At 47.2% G+C, this 23,427-nt stretch overlaps 1 protein-coding gene across 1 annotated transcript in view; it reads left to right on the forward strand.

The window, feature by feature from the left end:
- Positions 1-19,123: 19,123 nt before the first annotated feature.
- PMFBP1 (polyamine modulated factor 1 binding protein 1) overlaps positions 19,124-23,427 on the forward strand; it is a 355,442-nt gene continuing 351,138 nt past the window's right edge. Inside the window, exons 1-2 of the mRNA XM_074968998.1 lie at positions 19,124-19,217; positions 21,739-21,884. Coding sequence (XP_074825099.1) covers positions 19,181-19,217; positions 21,739-21,884 — 183 coding nt within the window. The 5' untranslated portion in view covers positions 19,124-19,180. The remainder of the gene's footprint in view (positions 19,218-21,738; positions 21,885-23,427) is intronic.

The raw sequence follows: 23,427 nt of genomic DNA on the forward strand, positions 1-23,427 counted from the left end.
CACCAGGTACCCTCCAGATGAACTAATCCTACTGTAAAATATTATTTCTGGGGTTTATTCATCTCATTTATTAACTGTCTGCAGTTTTATTTACAGGGTTTAGATTAACTCAGAGAGAAGTTACTATATGGAGTTTCTGCTCACTCACTGGCTTTAATTTTCTGTTTATCTTCTCTTTTTTAGAAGGGTTTATTCATAAACTAAATTTCATGAGACTTAGCTAATATTTTGCAGAATCACAAAGCTATATCCTGTCATTTCTAGTACTTAGTAACTGTCTGATACCTAACAGGAATTAATGGCAAATTTTCCTGTAAACACTATCCCTCACCACAAAGTGAAAGGGAAACGAAAGGATTTCACATCTGTCATTGAAGCTACAAGCTTTAATCTGAACCAAACGACAGGCCAGTTCCTTGGCTAGTGTAAGTGGGCAGTGAACACTGGAGCAATGCTGGTTTACATCAGTGGCAGAGCTGGCCTAAGCACCCCACACACCCCAGTGGAGGACTCTGGGGAAAACTTTGGGTTTCCTCTGCTGCTCCCTGCTGTTCCTTTCCTCACAGCAGGAGACAATCTGGTCCCATCTCTAGCTCTCTCCCGGTCCCTCTGGAGCACTTTTCTACCTAGGCTGATGTTAGTGACATCACCTACTTTAGTGTCCTCTTCTTATTTAACTAACAGGCTTTTTACCCTCCTTCCAGATCATTAGCGCAGATATTAAATAAACCAAAGCCTCTCACTGATGCTTGCATTCACCCCCCAAGCAGACACATGGCTCTGTATTGTGACTCCTTGTGAACTCATGTTCAAGCAAATCTGAATTTGCTTTTCAGGTAAGGCAACTTGTGAGACAAGTGGACTCAGCTGTGTTATGGAGTTGAGATGCATTTTGTCACACTAGCACAGAACGTCCTTCCTGAATGGAGCCAGGAGGACACTGCTTTCCCCCTTAATACCTACATCCATTGTTGAACATTCTTGCGATTTCATCGTGAGTTTCACAATATTAAATGTTTTACTTAAAGTCCTAGGCCACGACATCAAGTGATTACGCAGAATCTCAGCCATCTTTTAAAAATAAAACATTCCCTCCTGGTTGTGGAGAAAAGCTTAAAAATGCGATCCATAAAGGTTCCAAAGCTAGAAGGCAAATAAACAGAACTCCAAATGTGTTGTTTTTAAAACAGCATGAGTTTAAAGCCAATCTCTCAATTTTTTTAGGCCTAACTCTTGATTTTTTTTTTTTTTAAAAGATTGGTGTTGGCAATGCTGTCCTTTTGCTGTGATGTTTAATAAAATCAACTGAGTGGTGATGGCCAGGCTGAGCAATGACTGGAGGAGCAGATATTCATTCTTCATAATTAAAACAAAAATTCTTTCACGTTATTCAGAACCATCCAGTTGTCCCCATTGTCACCTGTCACCAGCTCTCCAACACCACTTTCTACAAGCCATTACCCTATTATCCCACTGAGAGTTACCAAAAGCAACTACAGCATTTGCTCAAGAAACTTCCTGAAAAAGCACAAGATCAAATCCGCACAGACACACCCCTAGAACCCCGACCTGGGATATTCTATCTACTACCCAAGATCCATAAACCTGGAAATCCTGGGCGCCCCATCATCTCAGGCATTGGCACCTTGACAGCAGGATTGTCTGGCTATGTAGACTCCCTCCTCAGGCCCTACGCTACCAGCACTCCCAGCTACCTTCGAGACACCACTGACTTCCTGAGGAAACTACAATCCACCGGTGATCTTCCTGAAAACACCATCCTGGCCACTATGGATGTAGAAGCCCTCTACGCCAACATTCCACACAAAGATGGACTACAAGCCGTCAAGAACACTATCCCCGATAATGTCACGGCTAACCTGGTGGCTGAACTTTGTGACTTTGTCCTTACCCATAACTATTTTACATTTGGGGACAATGTATACCTTCAGATCAGCGGCACTGCTATGGGTACCCGCATGGCCCCACAGTATGCCAACATTTTTATGGCTGATTTAGAACAACGCTTCCTCAACTCTCGTCCCCTAACGCCCCTACTCTACTTGCGCTATATTGATGACATCTTCATCATCTGGACCCATGGAAAAGAAGCCCTTGAGGAATTCCACCATGATTTCAACAATTTCCATCCCACCATCAACCTCAGCCTGGTCCAGTCCACACAAGAGATCCACTTCCTGGACACTACAGTGCTAATAAACAATGGTCACATAAACACCACCCTATACCGGAAACCTACTGACCGCTATTCCTACCTACATGCCTCCAGCTTTCACCCTGACCACACCACACGATCCATCGTCTACAGCCAAGCTCTGCGATACAACCGCATTTGCTCCAACCCCTCAGACAGAGACAAACACCTACAAGATCTCTATCAAGCATTCTTACAACTACAATACCCACCTGCGGAAGTGAAGAAACAGATTGATAGAGCCAGAAGAGTTCCCAGAAGTCACCTACTACAGGACAGGCCTAACAAAGAAAATAACAGAACGCCACTAGCCGTCACCTTCAGCCCCCAACTAAAACTCCTCCAACGCATTATTAAGGAGCTACAACCTATCCTGAAGGATGACCCAACACTCTCACAAATCTTGGGAGACAGGCCAGTCCTTGCCTACAGACAGCCCCCCAGCCTGAAGCAAATACTCACCAACAACCACATACCACACAACAGAACCACTAACCCAGGAACCTATCCTTGCAACAAAGCCCGTTGCCAACTGTGCCCACATATCTATTCAGGGGACACCATCACAGGGCCTAATAACATCAGCCACACTATCAGAGGCTTGTTCACCTGCACATCCACCAATGTGATATATGCCATCATGTGCCAGCAATGCCCCTCTGCCATGTACATTGGTCAAACTGGACAGTCTCTACGTAAAAAAAAAATGGACACAAATCAGATGTCAAGAATTATAACATTCATAAACCAGTCGGAGAACACTTCAATCTCTCTGGTCACGCAATCACAGACATGAAGGTTGCTATCTTACAACAAAAAAACTTCAAATCCAGATTCCAGCGAGAAACTGCTGATTTGGAATTCATTTGCAAATTGGATACTATTAATTTAGGCTTAAATAGAGACTGGGAGTGGCTAAGTCATTATGCAAGGTAGCCTATTTCCCCTTGTTTTTTCCTATACCCCACCCCCCCAGACGTTCTAGTTAAACTTGGATTTATGCTGGAAATGGCCCACCTTGATTGTCATGCACATTGTGGGGAGAGTGGTCAGTTTGGATGAGCTATTGCCAGCAGGAGAGTGAGTTTGTGTGTGTGTGTTGGGGGTGGGGGGGTGAGAAAACCTGGATTTTGCTGGAAATGGCCCACCTTGATTATCATGCACATTATAAGGAGAGTGGTCACTTTGGATAGGCTATTATCAGCAGGAGAGTGAGTTTGTGTGTGTGGTTTTTGGAGGGGGGTGAGGGGGTGAGAGAACCTGGATTTGTGCAGGAAATGGCCCACCTTGATTATCATACACATTGTGAAGAGAGTGGTCACTTTGGATGGGCTATTACCAGCAGGAGAGTGAGTTTGTGTGTGTGGGGGGGGTGGAGGGTGAGAAAACCTGGATTTGTGCTGGAAATGGCCCAACTTGATGATCACTTTAGATAAGCTATTACCAGCAGGAGAGTGGGGTGGGAGGAGGTATTGTTTCATGGTCTCTGTGTGTATATAATGTCTTCTGCAGTTTCCACAGTATGCATCCGATGAAGTGAGCTGTAGCTCACGAAAGCTCATGCTCAAATAAATTGGTTAGTCTCTAAGGTGCCACAAGTACTCCTTTTCTTTTTGCGAATACAGACTAACACGGCTATTACTCTGAAACCTGTGTAGACACATTATCTTATTTCTGTTCACTGGTCCTTCCTCCTCCTAACTCCTCTCCATTTCATAGATTCATAGTGTTCATGGTCAGAAGAGACCATTAGATCAACTAGTCTGACTTCCTGCTCATCACAGGACCTTACGTTTCACTCTGTTACTGTGGTGTATTTGAAAAGTGTGCTGGAATTGGAGCAGCAGCAGCAGCAGCATTCAGATGACTATGAGTAGCCATGGTGGCATGTAGAATGGACTTTGATTTTGAATGGTCCCTTGCAAGTCTTCTTCCTTCTGCAAGAGTCAGTAAGGGAGGATTTAGGACAAATCCTCAGCTTGCACCTTTCACCCTCATTCATGGTCACCCTCATGCTCTACCTTCTTCAACCTCAGCACTATAAATCTCTGTAAACATGTATCATCTTCTTCATGTTGGACATGATACCACCATTACAGTCATCTTGTTCTCAACTGGTGCCAGACTGCAACGTGGCAAACCATCCCTGTAAAACATCTCTAGCTTCAACACGCAGAAGAAAAACAGGTTGGAATTGTAGACTGTCACTTTTATTTGTAAAGGGGTTTCTGGTCCTGCTTGCAGGCTAGGGGGCTGTGTAGGAAAGACAGTGATCAAAGTCATTCAGCAGACAGCCTAGAGCAGGGGTGGGCAAACTTTTTCGCCCGAAGGTCACATATGGGTATGGAATTTGTATGGCGGGCCATGAATGCTCCTGAAATTGGGGGTTGGGTTTCGGGGGGGAGGGTGAGGGCTCTGGAGTGGTGCTGAGGAGTTGGGGGTGCAAGAGGGTTCTGGGCTGGGACTGAGGGATTCGGAGGGTGGGAGGGGGATCAGGGCTGGGGCACGGGGTTGGGGCATGGGAGGGGGTCGGGGGCAGGCTCCGGATGGCGCTTACCTCAAGCAGCTCCCAGAAACAGTGGCATGTCACCACTCTGGCTCCTATGCGGAGGCGCGGCCAGGTGGCTTTGCACGCTGTGCTGCGTGCAGGCTCTGCCCCTGTAGCTCCCATTGGCTGCAGTTCCTGGCCAATGGGAGCTCCGGGGGTGGCACTTGGGATGGGGGCAGCGTGCGGAGCCCCCTGGCTGCCCCTACATGTAGGAGCCAGAGTGGGGACGTGCCACTGCTTCCGGGAGCCATGTGGAGTGGGGCAATACCCCGACCCCACTCCCCGGCTGGAGCAGGGCAAGTCCCAGACCCCGCTTAGTGGGAGCCTGAGGGCCAGATTAAAATCTCTGGAGGGCCGGATGTGGCCCCCGGGCCATAGTTTGCCCACCTCTGGCCTAGAGTAAGGTGGAGAGAGATGTGCCTCTCTGTTTTAGGGAGCAGCCTGCTTTATGTGTGTCTGTATTTGGGTTCTTGTGTGTTATTATTGTGAATGCTAAGAAATAAAGTAGCATTATGCTGCAACCTTCCAGCAAGAGTATTTGTTTTATCGAACTTCTCTGTGCATATGCAGTGAACGTTACCTTTGCACTGAGCCCAATAACTTCCATCCTAGACTGCTTACACTACTTCCAGCCAGAAGTACTGAGAGACTGTTGCCTCCCATGCTACTGATGTGGTGAAGCTGCTGGATATGGATTAGTATTTGTGGGCGTCCTGGAAGAAGGAAGTCTCAGGAAAGACTGGAATGAGGAGAGGGTGAGGGCCCATTTTTCTGGGATGTGGAGGTCACTCCAAGGGAGCAGCAATATGCAGTGTGCTCTAACCTGGAGACTTGGCAAAAAAGAGTGGTGCTGTGAGGATGTGCTAGAAGCTGTAGCTGGGTCAAAAAACAATTTCCAGGGAGAGATGGCGTGGTGAGCTTACACTGCGTATGTGAACAGTACCTGGAAACAGGTGAGCGAAGATCGTATATTTATTCTCCAAGCGGTTGCTAGGAAACTCATTCAATATTTCAGCTTCATCACTTAGCTGTGCTTATTCCAACAGCAGAAATGCCTCATGCATCTCCCAAGGCCTGTGGTGAGAATGACACAAGCATTGCATCGGAGACTGGCTGGGAATGTTGCCATGGCTGGCACTACGCTGCAGTGTGTCAGGAGAAGCTGGCATCTTCTGGCCTTGTTCTCCTAGGGAGTTTTTTCATTCAGGACTTATTGTGGAGGGATGCAAAATTCTCCAGGAACCTGTCCAACTCAGAAGCTCCCTGGAATCTGTGCATTCCCATAAAGGAGGTGGCAAATTGCAGCTGAACTGTATCCTCAGATAGCAGAAGTCAGCAGCATTCCAGAATAACTTTGCCCTGCTTTCTCAGAAGAGTGGTCTTTAGGACATGCTAAGGGTGAAGAGACCAGGGAAGTGTCTGGAGGTGGCTGGGATGAGCCTGTAGTGCTTCATGAGGGGCGGAACTCCACTGGGCAGAGCACCTTCCCCTGGCTGGCTGTTGCTGACATCAGGGATGAAAGCTGCATTGTGCAGAGCATGAATGTGTTCTTAAATGCCATCTAGCTGACTTTAAACCAATGGGATTATGAAATATTAGGTTTTTCGTTTGTAAATAAGGGGTGGAACAGATGGTGAAGTGATATGTCACGCTGCCAGGTAAACATGAAGGGAAATCGCCAGCTCTGTAATGTTCCTTCTGCTTCTGGACAGTCTCAGAGCAGAGAGCTCAGTGCGCTATAATTTGCTGGCGTCAGAGTGCACTGGAGGCATTGGCACTGGAGGAGGTGTTTGTGGTATGGAAGGAATGAGTGATAACAGTAAAAAGAAAAAAGAAAAGGAGTACTTGTGGCACCTTAGAGACTAACCAGTTTATTTGAGCATGAGCTTTCGTGAGCTACAGCTCACTTCATCGGATGCATCCGATGAAGTGAGCTGTAGCTCACGAAAGCTCATGCTCAAATAAACTGGTTAGTCTCTAAGGTGCCACAAGTACTCCTTTTCTTTTTTCTTTTTACGAATACAGACTAACACGGCTGTTACTCTGAAACCAGTGATAACAGTGAATGCTCAAAAAGAAAAGGAGGACTTGTGGCACCTTAGAGACTAACCAATTTATTTGAGCATAAGCTTTTCACGCTGGCTCTGTCATGGGAGGATGATAACAAATTTGTAGATCGCCTAGCCTCCCTGAAACACTCTGACAAAATTTCAAAGGTCAGCGACCTGGCTGCCTTAGAGTCTGTCTTCCCCAGGGAACTGTCACAATGGTGGCTGTGACTTGCAAGGGGCTCTTCTGTTGATCCTGGGCTGCACGGCTGGGAGCTCGGGAGCAGAGCACTGAGAGGGGAGGCCCCGTCTCTGGATTGCCAATCTGGAGCTCTCCAGGTGTTGCCAGTCTCACTTATTTAGTCAGCAGTTTGTCTGGGTATTGGCTGTGCTGGACAGTGGGATTTGTCTGTGAACCAGGAACTAGGCTGGTTTGTTTGATGTGTAGCGCGGGTAACCTCAAGGATGGGTTATTAAAGTTTGGGGCGCAGAACGTAATGTGAGGGATGGCAAGTAAATAATTGATAAGTGAAGCCCCAGTGTCTTGTGACTTGTGCAGAAGAGTGTGTGGAAGATTTTGGGAAACTTTTTCACATCTGAGTGTGTCAAACTGCCAAAGTGCAGGCAGCCTGAACCAAGGAGTCACTCAGGGGAGCCAAGTCTAGGCCTGGGCTTGGCTTCAGCTGGGAGCAGGGCAGAGCAAACTATTACTCACAGCCTTGTGTGAAGCACCATCTTGTTTCAGATTAGATTGTAAGCATCCCAGTAGAGAGGAGTACAAAATATATTGGAAGGACAGAATAGGTTGTGCTGGTGTGGTGCTATATGTGAAAGAAAGCATAGAATCAAATGAAGTAAAAATCTTAAATGAACCAAATTGTACCATAGAATCTCTATGGATAGTAATTCCAAGCTCTAATAATAAGAGTATAGCAGTAAGGATATATTACCAACCCACCTGACCAGGATGGTGATAGTGACCGTGAAATACTCAAAGAGGTTAAAGAGACTATTAAAATTAAAAAAAAGGAGTACTTGTGGCACCTTATTTATTTATTCATCTGTCATAAATAGAAAGGGAAGGGTAAACCCCTTTAAAATCCCTCCTGGCCAGAGGAAATCTCCTCTCACCTGTAAAGGGTTAAGAAGCTAAAGGTAACCTCGCTGGCACCTGACCAAAATGACCAATGAGGAGACAAGATACTTTCAAAAGCTGGTAGGAGGGAGAGAAACAAAGGGTTTGTGGGTCTGTCTACATTTTGTCTTTGCCGGGGATAGACCAGGAATGAAGCCTTAGAACTTTTAGTAAGTAATCTAGCTAGGTATGTGTTAGATTATGATTTCTTTAAATGGCTGAGAAAAGAATTGTGCTGAATAGAATAACTATTTCTGTCTGTGTATCTTTTTTGTAACTTAAGGTTTTTGCCTAGAGGGGTTCTCTATGTTTTGAATCTAATTACCCTGTAAGGTATTTACCATCCTGATTTTACAGGGGGGATTTCTTATTTCTAATTCTATTTTTATTAAAAGTCTTCTTGTAAGAAAACTGAATGCTTTTTCATTGTTCTCAGATCCAGGGGTTTGGGTCTGTGGTCACCTATGCAAATTGGTGAGGCTTTTTATCCAACATTTCCCAGGAAAGGGAGGGTGCAAGTGTTGGGAGGATTGTTCATTGTTCTTAAGATCCAAGGGTCTGGGTCTGTAGTCACCTAGGCAAATTGGTGAGGCTTTTTACCAAACCTTGTCCAGGAAGTGGGGTGCAAGGTTTTGGGAAGTATTTTGGGGGGAAAGACGTGTCCAAACAGCTCTTCCCCAGTAACCAGTATTTGTTTGGTGGTGGTAGCGGCCAATCCAAGGACAAAAGGGTGGAATATTTTGTACCTTGGGGAAGTTTTGACCTAAGCTGGTAAAGATAAGCTTAGGAGGTTTTTCATGCAGGTCCCCCATCTGTACCCTAGAGTTCAGAGTGGGGGAAGTGAGCTGTAGCTCACGAAAGCTTATGCTCAAATAAATTGGTTAGTCTCTAAGGTGCCACAAGTACTCCTTTTCTTTTTGCGAATACAGACTAACACGGCTGTTACTCTGAAACTTGTCATTATTAAAATAAACTCAATAATAATGGGGGATTTCAACTATCCCCATATTGACTGGGTACATGCCACCTCAGGATGGGATGCGGAGATAAAGTTTCTTGACACCTTAAATGACCGCTTCTTGGAGCGGCTAGTACTGGAAGTCACGAGAGGCAATTCTTGATTTAGTCCTTAGTGGAGCACAGGATCAGGTCCAAGAGGTGAATATATCTGGACCGCTTGGTAATAGTGACTATAATATAATTAAATTTAACATCCCTGTGGTGGAGAAAAACACCACAGCAGCCCAACACTGTAGCATTTAATTGCAGAAAGAGGAACGACACAAAAATGAGGTGGTTAGTTAAACAGAAATTAAAAGGTACAGCGCCAAAAGTGAAATCCCTGCAGGCTGCATGGAAACTTTTTAAAGACACCATAATAGAGGCTCCACTTAAATGTACACTGCAAATTAAAAAACATAGTAAGAGAACCCAAAAAGTGTCACCATGGCTAAACAACAAAGTAAAAGAAGCAGTGAGAGGCAAAAAGGCGTCTTTTAAAAAGTGGCAGTCAAATCCTTGTGAGGAAAATAGAAAGGAGCATAAACTCTGCCAAGTGAAGTGTGTAAATGTAATTAGGAAGGCCAAAAAAAGAATTTGAAGAACAGCTGGCCAAAGACTCAAAAAGTAATAGCAAAAGAATGTTTAGGTATATCAGAAGCACGAAGCCTGCTAAACAACCAGTGGGGCCACTGGACAATCGAGGTGCTAAAGAAGCACTTAAGGATGATAAGGCCATTGCGGAGAAACTAAATGGATTCTTTGCATCAGTCTTCACAACTGAAGATGTGAGGGAGATTCCCAAACCTGAGCCATTCTTTTTAGGTGACAAATCTGAGGAACTGTCCCAGGTTTAGGTGTCATTAGAGGAGGTTATTGATAAACTGAACAGTAATAAATCACCAGGACCAGATGGTATTCACCCAAGAGTTCTGAAGGAACTCAAATGTGAAATTGCAGAACTACTAACTCTAGTCTGTAATCTATCATTTAAATCAGCTCGGTACCAGATGGCTGAAGGACAGCTAATGTGAAGCCAGTTTTTTAAAAAGGCTCCAGAGGTGATCGCGGCAGTTACAGGCCGGTAAGCCTGACTTCGGTACTGGGCAAACTGGTTGAAACTATAGTAAAGAACAAAATTGTCAGACACCTAGATGAACATAATTTGTTGGAGAAGAGTCAAGATGGTTTTTGTAAAGGGAAATCATGCCTCACCAAACTACTAGAATTCTTTGAGGTCAACAAGCATGTGGACAACGGGGATGCAGTGGATATAGTGTATTTAGATTTTCAGAAAACCTTTGACAAGGTCCCTCACCAAAGGCTCTTAAGCAACGTAAGCAGTCATAGGATAAGAGCAGTGGTGGGCAACCTGCGGCCCGTCAGGGTAATCCACGGCGGGCCGTGAGATAGTTTGTTTACACTGTCATGGCTGCCTGCAGCTTCGAGTGGCCACAGTTTGCTGTTCCCGGCCAATGGGAGCTGTGGGAAGTGGTGGCCAGCATGTCATAAGAAGCACATAAGAACGTATGAATGGCCATACTGGGTCAGACCAAATGTCCATCCAGCCCAGTATCCTGTCTACCAACAGTGGCCAATGCCAGGTGCCCCAGAGGGAGTGAACCTAAAAGGTAATGATCAGTGATCTCTCTCCTGCCATTCGTCTCCAGCCTCTGGCAAACAGAGGCGAGGGACACCATTCCTTACCCACCCTGGCTAATATCCATTAATGGACTTAACTGGATAAATTCATGGAGGTTCTCTTTTAAACCCTTTTATAGTCCTAGCTGTCACAACTTCCTCAGGCAAGGAGTTCCACAGGTTGACTGTGCGCTGAGTGAAGAAGAACTTCCTTTTATTTGTTTTAAACCTGTTACCCATTAATTTCATTTGGTGGCCCCTAGTTCTTATATAATGGGAACAAGTAAATAACTTTTCCTTATTCACTTTCTCCACACCACTCATGATTTTATATACCTCTATCATATCCCCCCTTAGTCTCCTCTTTTCCAAGCTGAAAAGTCCTAGCCTCTTTAATCTCTCCTCATATGGGACCCGTTCCAAACCCTTAATCATCCCTGTGGCCCTTGCTGCAGCTTGCCCACCACTGGATAAGATGGAAGGCCCTCTCATGGATTGGTAACTGGTTTAAAGATAGCAAACAAAGGGTAGGAATAAATGGCCAGTTTTCAGAATGGAGAGAGGTAAATAGTGGTGTCCCCCAGGGGTCTCTGCTGGGACCAGTCCTATTCAACATATTGATAAATGACCTGGAAAAAGGGGTAAACAGTGAGGTGGCAAAATTTGCAGAGGATACAAAACTACTCAAGAGGTTAAGTCCCAGGCAGACTGCGAAGAGCTACAAAAGGATCTCACAGAACTGGGTGACTGGGCAACAAAATGGCAGATGAAATTCAAATGTTGATAAATGCAAAGTAATGCACATTGGAAAACATAGTCTCAACTATACATATGAAATGATGGGGTCTAAATTAGCTGTTAGCACTCAAGAAAGAGATCTTGGAGTTATTGTGGAGAGTTCTCTGAAAACATCCACTCAATGTGCAGCAACAGTCAAAAAAGCAAACAGAATGTTGGGAATCATTAAGAAAGGGATAGATAATAAGACAGAAAATATATTGCCTCTATATAAATCCATGGTACACCCACATCTTGAATACTGCGTGCAGATGTGGTAAGACATCTCAAAAAAAAGATACACTGGACTTGGAAAAGGTTCAGAAAAGGCAACAAAAATGATTTGGGGTAGGGAACGGCTTCCGCATGAGGAGAGATTAATAAGACTGGGACTTTTCAGCTTGGAAAAGAGACAACTAAAGGGGAAGGTCTATAAAATCATGACTGGTGTGGAGAAAGTAAATAAGGAAGTGTTATTTACTCCTTCTTATAACACAAGAACTAGGGGTCACTAAATGAAAATAATAGGCAGCAGGTTTAAAACAAACACAAGGAAGTGTTTCTTCACACAACACACAGTCAACCTGTGGGACTCTTTGCCAGAGGATGTTGTGAAGGCCAAGACTATAACAGGATTCAAAAAAGAACTAGATAAGTTCATGGAGGATAGGTCCATCAATTGCTATGAGGCAGGATGGTCAGGAATGGTGTCCCTAGCCTCTGTTTGCCAGAAGCTGGGAATGGGCGACAGGAGATGGATCACTTGATGATTATCTGTTCTGTTCATTCCCTCTGGGGCACCTGGCATTGGCCACTGTCGGAAGACAGGATACTGGGCTAGATGGACCCTTGATCTGACCCAGTAGGATCATTCTTATGAGCAGCAGTGGCTGTTCTCTAACTGATAAAGAAGCTCCTGGGACACCATATGAAAAACCAGGATGCACGGTTGCTTAAGGACAACGGAATTGTCCCAGTTCTTCATTTAATTCCTCAAAATATGGTACGGAGCAGAGTGTGCCCTCTTCCTTCCAGGATCAAATGGCCTAGTGGGATGAGTGTTCAGTGTGGTGAGCCATGTTTGAGTGAAGAGGGAAGTTGAATGAGTGCAGACATTCGCTGCACCATTCATTGGCTCAAAGTGAATGCTTATGTCACTTGTTAATTGTTTCATGATCAATTCAGTCAGACACTAAGTTACTGGACAAATTCCTCAGCTCTGAGGAAGCTGCTGGATGACAAATCACTAGCAGTGAGCCCAGCATTTTTAAGGTACTTTTGTAGGAGTATTTCACAACTCTAAAAATGTTTATATGGAAGTTTTTTATTTTGAAAATATGGTCTCCTACTTGGTCAGAGCCACTATGATGCTTGTCGTCATGCTAGTGGTCTCCAGCAGGAGATGTGTCCAGCCCTTCTTTGCTGGGAGCTAACTTCTCTCTGCTTTATCAGAGAAGGCAATCCTCAGGGTGTTGAGCTCTGTAGTTATAGCTGGTTGCTCTCCTTTCTCCTCGTTCCATTTTTATCATGTGTTCAAATGAAGATCATACACAAAATGGCATTAATAGAAGGTTATGGTTGTATGGATAAGAACTCGAAAGTTAGGAAACGCCAGAGTTAAGGTAGCTTGCACAACCTGATCTCCTCCCCCTGCCTTTTTGTATCATCAGTTGAAGTAAATGGAACTGTGCTGATTTACACCAGCTGAGGATTTGGCCAAAAGTGTTTTAATTATATGGTCGTGCTACTTCTCTAACATACAGTTTGGTATCACACCATATATCTGTATCGACTTCGACACATTCTGAAGGCTGCTGAGCTCCTGCAGCTCCCACTGACTTCAGTGCATCAGGATTTGTCCCTTAGAGAGAAAAGAACTTTCCCATATAAAATGTCTGAGGTATGTCTTAATAATTTTTTCCGCATCCTTGGACTACACAAAGAGGAATTTTTTTTCTTTTACGGACATACATTTCTAACGAGAAACCTATTCTGTCATGATTTCAGCAGTTTCTTAGAGACATACAGTGTTGTCCTAACACAGGGGTTCCAAAATTTTGCTTGTGTGACCCCATTTTGAGACTTACTGTTTCCTGTGCCCCAGACAGCAACATAGTGACCAAGGAATCCAAGGAATTTACATAGAAAGTACGTTATTTAATGCCCTCTAATGTGACCCAGGGACTTGCATGTTGCAACACAGCTTCCTGAAGTCCAGTAGCAAGGGAGAAATTGTACATCTAATCTCCAATGTGACATCAGTGACAGATCGATACCAAGACTTGATGGACCCAAGTGAGCTGAATCCAGCTTCACACAAATACATGCTCATGAATGGCACCATCATTTTCAAGGCATGTGTTGAGCATGCAGGACATTCATTCTTGACAGTGAACCAGAACTCCAGGAGAGAAAGTTAGGTATACGTTCCTCTCAAGAATAGGTTGCAGGAAATTTCGTTGAGATGTTCAATTTCAGCTGCTGGCAAATCCATGGCATCAGGCTTGCACTGAAAGGGGTTTCACACCCAATCATACTTTGTTATGTCCGAGTCAGGGAAAAAGGATGCAAACTGTTCCTCCAGCCAGCTAAAATACTCAGCCATCCCCTGCGTAGGAGGCTGAATAATTCCATTGTCAGCTAGGAATTTGCAGAGCTGCAGGAACGATTCATAGTTTGTCTTCAATGATTATTCTTCCAAAAACCAATTTTCTTCATGAATGCTGTGATTTGATCACTCAGTTGAAGGATGTGGGTGTTCTTTCCTTGCAGGCCTGTATTCAATTCATTCAGTCTCTGATATGTCTGTGACATAAACAAGAAGGCACATCTTCCTTTGGTCACAAAGAAAATCAATGAATTTACTCTTTTTGCAATCCATTGCAGAGACATGCAGGTCATCTCTTAGTTCAAAAAATCTGCCTGTACTTTTTCCTCTCGAGAGCCAGCGAGTTGCAGTGTGGAACAACACCACTTCATGATAGGACCCAGTTTCTTGACACAGGTTTGCAAACGGACGTGTGAAAAGGCTGAGTCCTGATGTAGTTCACGGTAGGCAAGACCTGCTGCAAAACTTCATGAACTCTGAATTCAGAGCTTTAGATGCTAGTTGTTTGTGAATCATGCAGTGAGTCCACATAGTAGATGCAGCAACTTCTTTACCAAGGCATGCAGATCTACTTTGTGGCCCACCAGAACAGAAGGCCAATATGCGATCACATGGTATATTTTGTCTTGCATGTAGCTTATCGAACATTCCTTATGCCATCTCGTGTCTGGGAAGAAGGAGAGAGAACAGAATGTCTTTGAGCATTGCACCTTCCTATGTGTATTTCATAACAGCCAAGAAATGTGCATCACAACTCCTCAGTGCTCACATCAATTTGAAGAGCTTGGGAGTTGCCTAATTGGAATAGATATGAGCAAGCACTCGAAGAAGAAAAAATGGTTACTCACCTTCTTGTAACTGTTGTTCTTCAAACTGTATTGCTTGTGTCCATTCCATTCTCCTCCTGCCTGCCCCTCTGTCAGAGTAGCCAGCAAGAAGAAACTGAGGAGGGGCCGGATCACCAGGGTCACATATTCACCGCCATGGAGGCGCCACTCCAGGAGGCTCCACAGCCAACCCGATGGGTGCTGCCAGGGCAAAAGCTTCCAATGACTGTGCATGTGGTGCATGCACACCTAATTGGAATGGACATGAGCAACACATCTCGAAGAACAGCAGCTACAAGAAGGTGAGTAACGCTTTTTTTCCTGTGTGACAGCTTAACGTCAGTGAAGAATTCAGGAACACTCCTAAGATATAGACTGAATTGACCAGTTGTGGCGGTTCACCTTCAACCAGAGACGACTACACCATCACTGCAAACTCTTCAAAGAGCTTCCCTCTGACATCACCTCTGTCTTGCTCTGCTTCACCTTCAGCCAACTGTGTTTCATCCACAAGCTGATCTCGACCAAGCATTGAGCCATCTTGGTGGTAGGGGTGTGGTCATATGTGGTGAAGTATAGGTAGAGCTGTGTATCGTCTGCATATTGCTGGCACTTACGTCCATGTTGTCTGATCCGTTCACTTAGTTTCTGCATGTAGTTTCTCCTGTTGAATAGGACAGGAGAGAATTGATCCTTATTGGATTCAATAAGTGAGGGGTCTAGAAGAGGAAATGCAGTTTCCCCACTCTGCTTGTTGGGTACATCCCTCCTGGAAGGACTCAAACAATTTTAGTGCATTACCCTAGACCTCTGCTACTGCTCTGCAGCATTTGATGGTCAGCTATTAAATAGCATGTCTTGCCTGAGAGAGGTCCAGGAAGCTGAGAATAAAAGTTTGTCTTTGGCTAGCTTTTCTTCTATGAGCTTTCTCAGGAATGAAAGGTTATTGTTTCACTGTCCCACTGGAACACATAAAATAAAATGCCAGTCCTGAAATCTCACTGGCAAAAAGGACCAGGACCTGGCCTCCATGGACCCTGACCTATTCCAAGATCCATGCCAGAACAAAAACCAAGGTGTTTCAGCAAAACCATTTATTGACCTGTTTGTATTTGGTGCATGATATAGTCCTGTGGCTGGGAATAGGTATATTTTGCCGCAGAGCTCCTTTTGGTATGGTTTTGATGGGTTGGTGGTTAGGTGAACTTGACTCTGTTGCTTGGCCTGGGGATGAACTGCATGAAAGATTTTACGTGTTGTCCTTAGCGGGAACTGCACTACCTGTTATTTCATAAGCTTCTTGTGTGCCTGAGGCTAACTGGATTAGTGAAGGATTGCATGCATGCATGGTTTATGAAGCTTCTTTGATTACAAAGTCCAAAAATATATTATTTTATTATAAAAGGTTTGTTTTTCTTAATTTTTATTTAAAGAGAAGACAAAATTCCAGGCATTCTCTTGTTCTGCTGTCACACATACTTTCCAAAGAAGGGAAAGAAGGTGAGTTTCCTCTGCTTTTCCCATGATTAATTTTTTATCCTTTCATTTTCTTTCTAGATTGTGCCCCACTTCCCTTCCTCACTAACTGCATGGGCCCACAAACAGCCCCTCACACACATGTAGGCCAGCTGGTGCTACCTTTTCTGCAAGATGAGTTCACAGCCTCGTGATCTCCTGGAGGTTTTGCTTTGCTGGTTTCCTGACTCCTCCTTTGCAAGAGGCTCTTTCAGTAGCACTGTTTCCTTATCCAGGCCAAGCACAACTTCATACTTATCATGCCAGTTAAAAACAACATGGGAGATGGCTGTCATACTTCCCATTTTATCTCCATTTATTTATACCACTTTAACTTTTAAAAAAAAATTTTTAAATCATCTAGTTTTTCCATATAGCTGGGCTATGCTAACACATGTGCTATTGCTGTTTCCCAGTGCTTAGCTAGGCGTTTTAGCACGTGGGGTGAGCAAGCATATTTGCACCCCCTACGAGAGTGCACGGGACTATTTTTTTAGTCCCGCTCACGTCCCGCCCTGCAATACCCACACCCACTCTAACCCGCTCCTCCATTGTTTGCTGAATTTTTATCCCATACCTGCTATTACGGCAGCAGGTCCTGCGGGACCTGTGGGATCCCAGTCCCGCTACAGGACTCCCAGAAGCAGGGAAGTATTTGTACAGTGCACATCACAAATCCCAACCTTATTGCTACAACAATATAAGTAATCAAAGTCATCAAAGCTGTGAGACTAATGTGACCAGGCAGCTTTCTGATAAAGGGACAGGAAACCTGGGATAACCAAATATTTCTCTGACTCAGAATATAGTGGATCGTATCTGTGTCTCCACTTGTGTGGGTATAGTGTCTGAACAGGAAAGGGTAAGTGCATCAATCTTACTGGTGGAGTCTGATCCCAGTTTTGCTGGCTGAGATTTTGGATGTGCTGAACGCCCTTCCCCTGACTATATGTGAGATGGCTATCCATAGCTAATGAAAAACAGTGAGTAAAGTGTAGGCCTGTTATTGACGGAAATGGTTAATACTTCCCTTTTAGAGGGCATAGTATCTTTCAGTCTGAAACAAGCCACAGTTGGACTATTCCTAATATCCTTGCCATTTTCTATCTTTTCTCAACCTCTCATTTCTGAGAAACTTTGTGGAGAAGGTAGAGGAATGGCCAGTATCAGCATTATCTAGATCCTTCTGGTTTGCTTGGCCCTAACTTGTCTTGAATTAGATCTTGTTATGGTATGTAGGCAGCATTAACATCTTTGATTAATCTTCCCAGTGGTGGAGATAGGTCAAGTGCCCCCATTGACTGCATTTGTTCTTTTAGCTGCCTTTGATACAGGTTATTCAGGTGATGTTGACTCAGTGCAGAACCCGGCAGGACTGCTTTACAGCACCTCCGCTCAGGAAAACTAGAGTTGTGAAGGACAATTGCTCATCCATCTCAAGGGGTCTTGCAGTATTCCACTTGACCTCTGTCATTCAATGCATGTGTGAAGGCACGGGGGGAGCATGCAAGATGCACTGGTCTCCAGATTGTCAGCATACTGATGATATTCAGCTCCATAGCTCTGATGAATCTCACCTAGATCCTCTAGAGTCTGATCTTTTTCAATATCTGGCCAAGACAAGATCCTTGCTGAAAGCAAGCCTGCTTAATCTTATTCTGGACAAGTCACTTGATTCTGGTGGATAGGAAGAAGCATTTTGACAAACTGGCTGGGACTATGAATTCTTTAACTGAAGGAGTATTATGCCTGTTCTTTAGTTTTACTGATTCAGAATCCAGGCAAGTCATGCCTGACCAACCTGATTGCCTTCTATGATGCGATAACTGGCTCTGTGGATATGGGGAAAGCGGTGGATGTGATATATCTTCACTTTAGCAAAGCTTTTGAGACGGTCTCCCGCAGTATTCTTGCCAGCAAGTTATAGTCCATTCAGCCAGCCCATACTTTTTTAAAGTGGATAGAAAGCTGGCTAGACTAGCTAGGGCTCAACGGGTAGTGCGGGGCCTCTGTGCGGGGGAGGGGCAGGGTTGGGGGGGCTCTCTGCCTGGGGGAGGGGCGGGGGGGCTCTGTGGGGGCTCTGGCTGTGGGGGGCTCTCTGGCTGGGGGGGAAGGGTGGGGGCTGTGGGGGGGCTCTGCCCGGGGGGGGCCTGTGGGGGCAGGGGGGAGGCTGTGGGGGGGCTCTGCCCGGGGGGGCTCTCTGCCCGGGGGGAAGGGGCGGGGGCTCTGCCCGGGGGAGGCTGTGGGGGGGCGCTGTCGGGGGGCTCTGGCCGGGGGGGCTCTCTGGCCGGGGGGGCTGTGGGGGCGCGGGGGAGGCTGTGGGGGGCTCTGCCCGGGGGGGGCTCTCTGCCCGGGGGGGGGCCTGTGGTGGCGCGGGGGCCGCTGTGCCCGGGGGCTGGGGGGGTGTTGTTCCGGAATCCGGACACGCACGAACCCGGGAACTTGACCCCCCCCGTCCCCATAGCGACCGCGGCTGGCCGCTCCCCTGTGCTGCGGGAGCTGCCCCCGCCCGTCCCCATGGCGACCGCGCGCTGGGCGTTCTCGCCGCTCAGCTTCCTCCAGTTCTCCGAAGAGTCCCGCCTCCCGCTCCTCCGCCCAATGGCGCTCGCCCGTGGCAAGAGGCTGCACTTCTATTGGGGGACCAATCTGTCCTTCCACACTCCGCGCCGCCCGGGGCCGCGTCCCTCGCACGTCCGGCCGGACTCCGCGCCCCGCCCCCTGGACCGTTGATTGGACAGGAGTCGCGGCGAGGGCGGGACGCGGTCAGGACGCATTGCGAATGGCAGAGCGCCTTGTCGGTCAAGGGCTGGGCGGGACGCGGGTCTGGCGGCCTCGTTCGAACCGCAGAGCCGGGGCCGGCGGGCAGCATGGCGCGGCTGCGTCGGCGCGCGCGGGTCGCCGCAGGTGAGGGGCCGATGCCTCGGGTGGGCAGGGTAACGCCCGGGGGGGAGGGGCCTGTGACACGGGGGGAGGGGCAGGGTAACGCCCGGGGGGGAGGGGCCTGTGACACGGGGGGAGGGGCAGGGTAACGCCCGGGGGGGAGGGGCCTGTGACACGGGGGGAGGGGCAGGGTAACGCCCGGGGGGGAGGGGCCCGTGAGACACGGGGGGGGGGTAGCAGTGTAAGGCCCGGCGGGGGAGGGGTCCGTGAGACACGGGGGGGGTAATGCCCGGCGGGGGAGGGGCCCGTGAGACACGGGGGGGGGGGTAATGCCCGGCGGGGGAGGGGCCCGTGAGACACGGGGGGGGGGGGGTAATGCCCGGCGGGGGAGGGGCCCGTGAGACATTGGGGGGGGTCGGGGTAACGCCTGGTGGGGGAGGGGCCGGTGAGACATGGGGTAACGCCCAGCGGGGGAGGGGCCTGTGACTGGGGGGGCAGGGTAATGCCTTGGGGGGTGGGGCCTGTGACACAGGGTGTGGTGGTCAGAGTAATGCCCTGGGGGGAGGGACTTTTAATGGTGTGTGCATATCACTCTGCGGAGGGGCCTGTGACACCAGGGAGGGGGCATTAGTGTAATGCCCTGGGTTGCTTTTCCACACTCTTAAGCAAAGTAATGTAGTTCTGGCTCTTAGCCCTGGTCTACACTAATGTGAATTTGCTACCTTTTAGTTCATGGTAGCAGGGCCTACCCAGGGCATTTACAGTGCAAAACTTTAGTGCAGTGATATTCAAACCGCAGTAGGGTTGCCAATTTTATATTTGCAGAAAACCAAACACCCCTGCCTTGCCCCTTCTCTGAGGCCACACCCCTGCTCACTCCATCCCCCCTCCCTCCACCCTTGCTCACTCACTCATTTTCACTTAGCTGGGGCAGGGGTATGAGAGGGGGGTGAGGGCTTTGGGGTGGGGCCAGAGATGAGAGGTTTGGGGTGCAGGAGGGGACTCCAGTTTGGGGCAGGTGATTGGGGTGTGAGGGCTCTGGCTGGGGGTGTGGCTCTGGGCTGGGGCCAGGGATGAGAGGTTTAGGGTGTAAGAGGGGACTCTGGACTGGGGCAAGGGGCTGGGGTGTGGGAGGGGGTACAGACTCTGGGCTGGGGGGGCAGAAATGAGGGGTTCAGGGTCCAGGAGGGGGATCCAGGCTGGGGCAGGAGGTTGGGGTGCAGGAGGGTACGGGATGTGCCTGGGGTGTGGGCTCTGGGGTGTGGCTGGAGGTGAGGATTTTGGGGTGCAGGAGAGGGCTCCAGTCTGGGGCGGGGGGTTAGGGTGTGGTAGGAGGTGAGTGCTCTGGCTGGGGGTGCAGGCTGTGGGGTGGGGCCAGGGATGAGGGGTTTGGGGTGCAGGAGGGGACTCTGGGCTGAGGCAGGTGGTTGGGGTGTGAGCTCTGGTTGGGGGTATGGGTTCTGGGGTGGGGCTGGAGATGAGGGGTTTGGGGTGCAGGAGAGGGCTCCGGGCTGGGACAGGGAGTTGGAGTGCAGGGGGGTGTGAGGGCTCCAGCTGCGGGTGTGGGCTCTGGGGTGGGCCCACGGTTTGGGGTGCAGGAGGGGGCTCAGGGCTGGAGCAGGAGGTTGGGATGTGGTTTGGGGTGCAGGCTCCAGGCAGCGCTTACCTCAGGCACCTCCCAGGAAGTAGTGACATCTCTCTCCGCCTCCCAGGCAGAGGCGTGACCACCGGGCTCTGCATGCTGCTTGAGCCTGCAGGCCAGGAACCATGGCCAAGGGGAGCTGCTGAGCTGGTGCTGGGGGCTGCGGCAGCAGTGTGCAGGGTCCTTGTGTTCTTCCCTCCATCTAGGAGCTAGAGGGAGATGCCAGCAGCTTCCCAGGAGTCTAGTGGAGCCAGGTAGGGAGCCTGGCTGTGCTGCCAATCAGACTTTCAATGGCCCGGTCAGTGGTGCTGACCAGCGCCCCCAGGGTCCCTTTTTGACCAGGTGTTCTGGTTGAAAACCAGACACCTGGCAATCCTAGACTTCAATAATTCAGGAGCCAAATTAGGGATCAGCATTACCCAAAAGAGCCATGGTGGTGTGAATTAATTGGTTCATTTTATTTATATATATAATATATGAAATTCTCACAGCAAAAATGGCTGACCAGGTATTCTACAATTGGCTAATAACATAGTAACAGCATCCTGATTGGTTAACAATTAAATCACACAGTGTTTTAATATCAGGTACTGCAAAGAGCTACAGGAGACACATTAAAGAGCCACTTGTGGCGTGTGAGTCTCAGTCTGAGCATCACTGCGTTAGTGCATGCTGCTACTCACACCCCCAGAGTCCAAACCGTGAGGCTAGGCATAGTAGCCACAAGTGATGTGATGGATTCTGCATCACTTGTAATATTTAACTGAGATATGCTGTAATGACCCAATCAAAAGCTATGCCCTGTGTTATACAGGCTGTGGGATTAGATGATCACGTTGGTCCTTACTGACCTTAAATATATTAACCTGATCTTATAGCTGTTTTACTTGCCCTTTCCTGCAGAAGTTGGTGATGAAAGGGAAGTAGATGGCCATGATCCCTGTTGCTCTTTTGAGATGAAGCAGCTCTTTGGAGAGTTCCATATGTTGTATCGGGAGCGCCTGCGCCAACTGGAAATCATGGATGATGCACAGGAGGAGGTTCTCAGAGTGAGTCTTTCCCCATGGAGTACCTGCTTGTCCTGTTGAGCAACCTTCAGGGCACATGGGGCTCATCCTAACTTTGTCTCTCCCAATCATACAAGGAGATAAGCGAATTGAGGAATCGCTTTGTCATTTTTGGGGGGTGGGGAGGTGTAGAAGCACCAGATCCTTTGCTGGTGGAGCTCAGCAGCAAGACACCTTACTGCATTGGCTTGTGTCATGTGTTGCAATTGCCAGAGATTTGTAATGGGATGGGTATAAGGGAACAACAGTTCAAATTGTCATAATTTCTCTAGGACTTGAAACCAAATCCTAATGACTCTTGGATGTAAGCAGAGTACCTTAGTGTTGTCCTCTTGCAGCAATACTTACATTAATATACTCCGCTTACAGGGAGAATGAGGAGTTGGGGTGAAAGATACAATAAGGTGATTTTTCTTCAGTCTCTGTTTTCTCCCCAGCTACATCTCCTGTTGTTGACACACTCTCTGCTAACCCCATACATTGTGCTGACACTCTGCCTTCTGCTGTCCTTCCTGGCTGGTGAAAATCAGTGGGGATGTACTGGGTCCATTGTTGATTGTGGTTTCCCTATTTGGGGGGATGAAGGAGTTGTGGTCCTTGTGTTTTTTTAAGCTATTGTGAGGCCCATTCTCCAGAAAGCCAGATTGTCAATCTCAAGAGTTGGTTAACTCTCACGTGCTGTTCCATCTTACATTATTGGAGAAAATTGTGGGTGAGCACTTCTGACAATTTCTTGGTTCCTCAGGCTGCCTTGACCTTGGTCAATCTGGTTACAGAGATAGATATGGTTGTGTTATTGGCTGATCTCTTTCTACCAAAGGAAGAAGATAAAGTGTCATTGTTCAAGGGATTTTCCTGACATATTTGTGGAGCTGCTCTTGAGTGACTCAAGCCTATCTTTCTGAGAGAATCCAAATGGCAGTTGTAGCAATTGTTGCTCTGCTTCAGGATCCCTTTCCTATACGCTAGGGATTGAATTTGGATCCTAGTCCAAAACTCCTTTTATTTTAAAAAGGGATATTAGCAGTTGCCGTTTATTTTATGCAATAATTAAATGGGATAACTGCTAATCAGGCAAGGCCAGGCTGATCCCTTACAGAGGCATATTTGACAGTTACCATTTATTCTGTGCAATAGTTCAATGGGGTAACTGCCAGTGTACTCGTAAAATAATAGATTGAGTTTTACCATAACCTGATCCTGCAAACCTTTCTCTACACATGGTGCTTGCTGGTGGGCATAGTCCTACTGAAGTGGTCGGGACTGCACTCAGTAAGTACTCTGCAGAGTAGAATGTTTGCATGATTTTGTGCTAAGTGAATAAACACCAGTGTACTTTGTTAATTTATTTTGTTGGTTGTAGCTGAGATTTATAACACTGTGTAGTGTGCTTACAAATGTTCTATAGTTCAGTTTGTAAAAGTAATGAATTCTCAGAAATACAAGACTTCTTTGGAGTGCTCTGCTATTAAATCTTTATTGAGATGTAGAAAGCCTTTGCCAGTTCTTGTATAGATTAGCAGGG

Source organism: Natator depressus, chromosome 12 (assembly GCF_965152275.1).
Source record: "Natator depressus isolate rNatDep1 chromosome 12, rNatDep2.hap1, whole genome shotgun sequence".
Taxonomy (NCBI): domain Eukaryota; kingdom Metazoa; phylum Chordata; order Testudines; family Cheloniidae; genus Natator; species Natator depressus.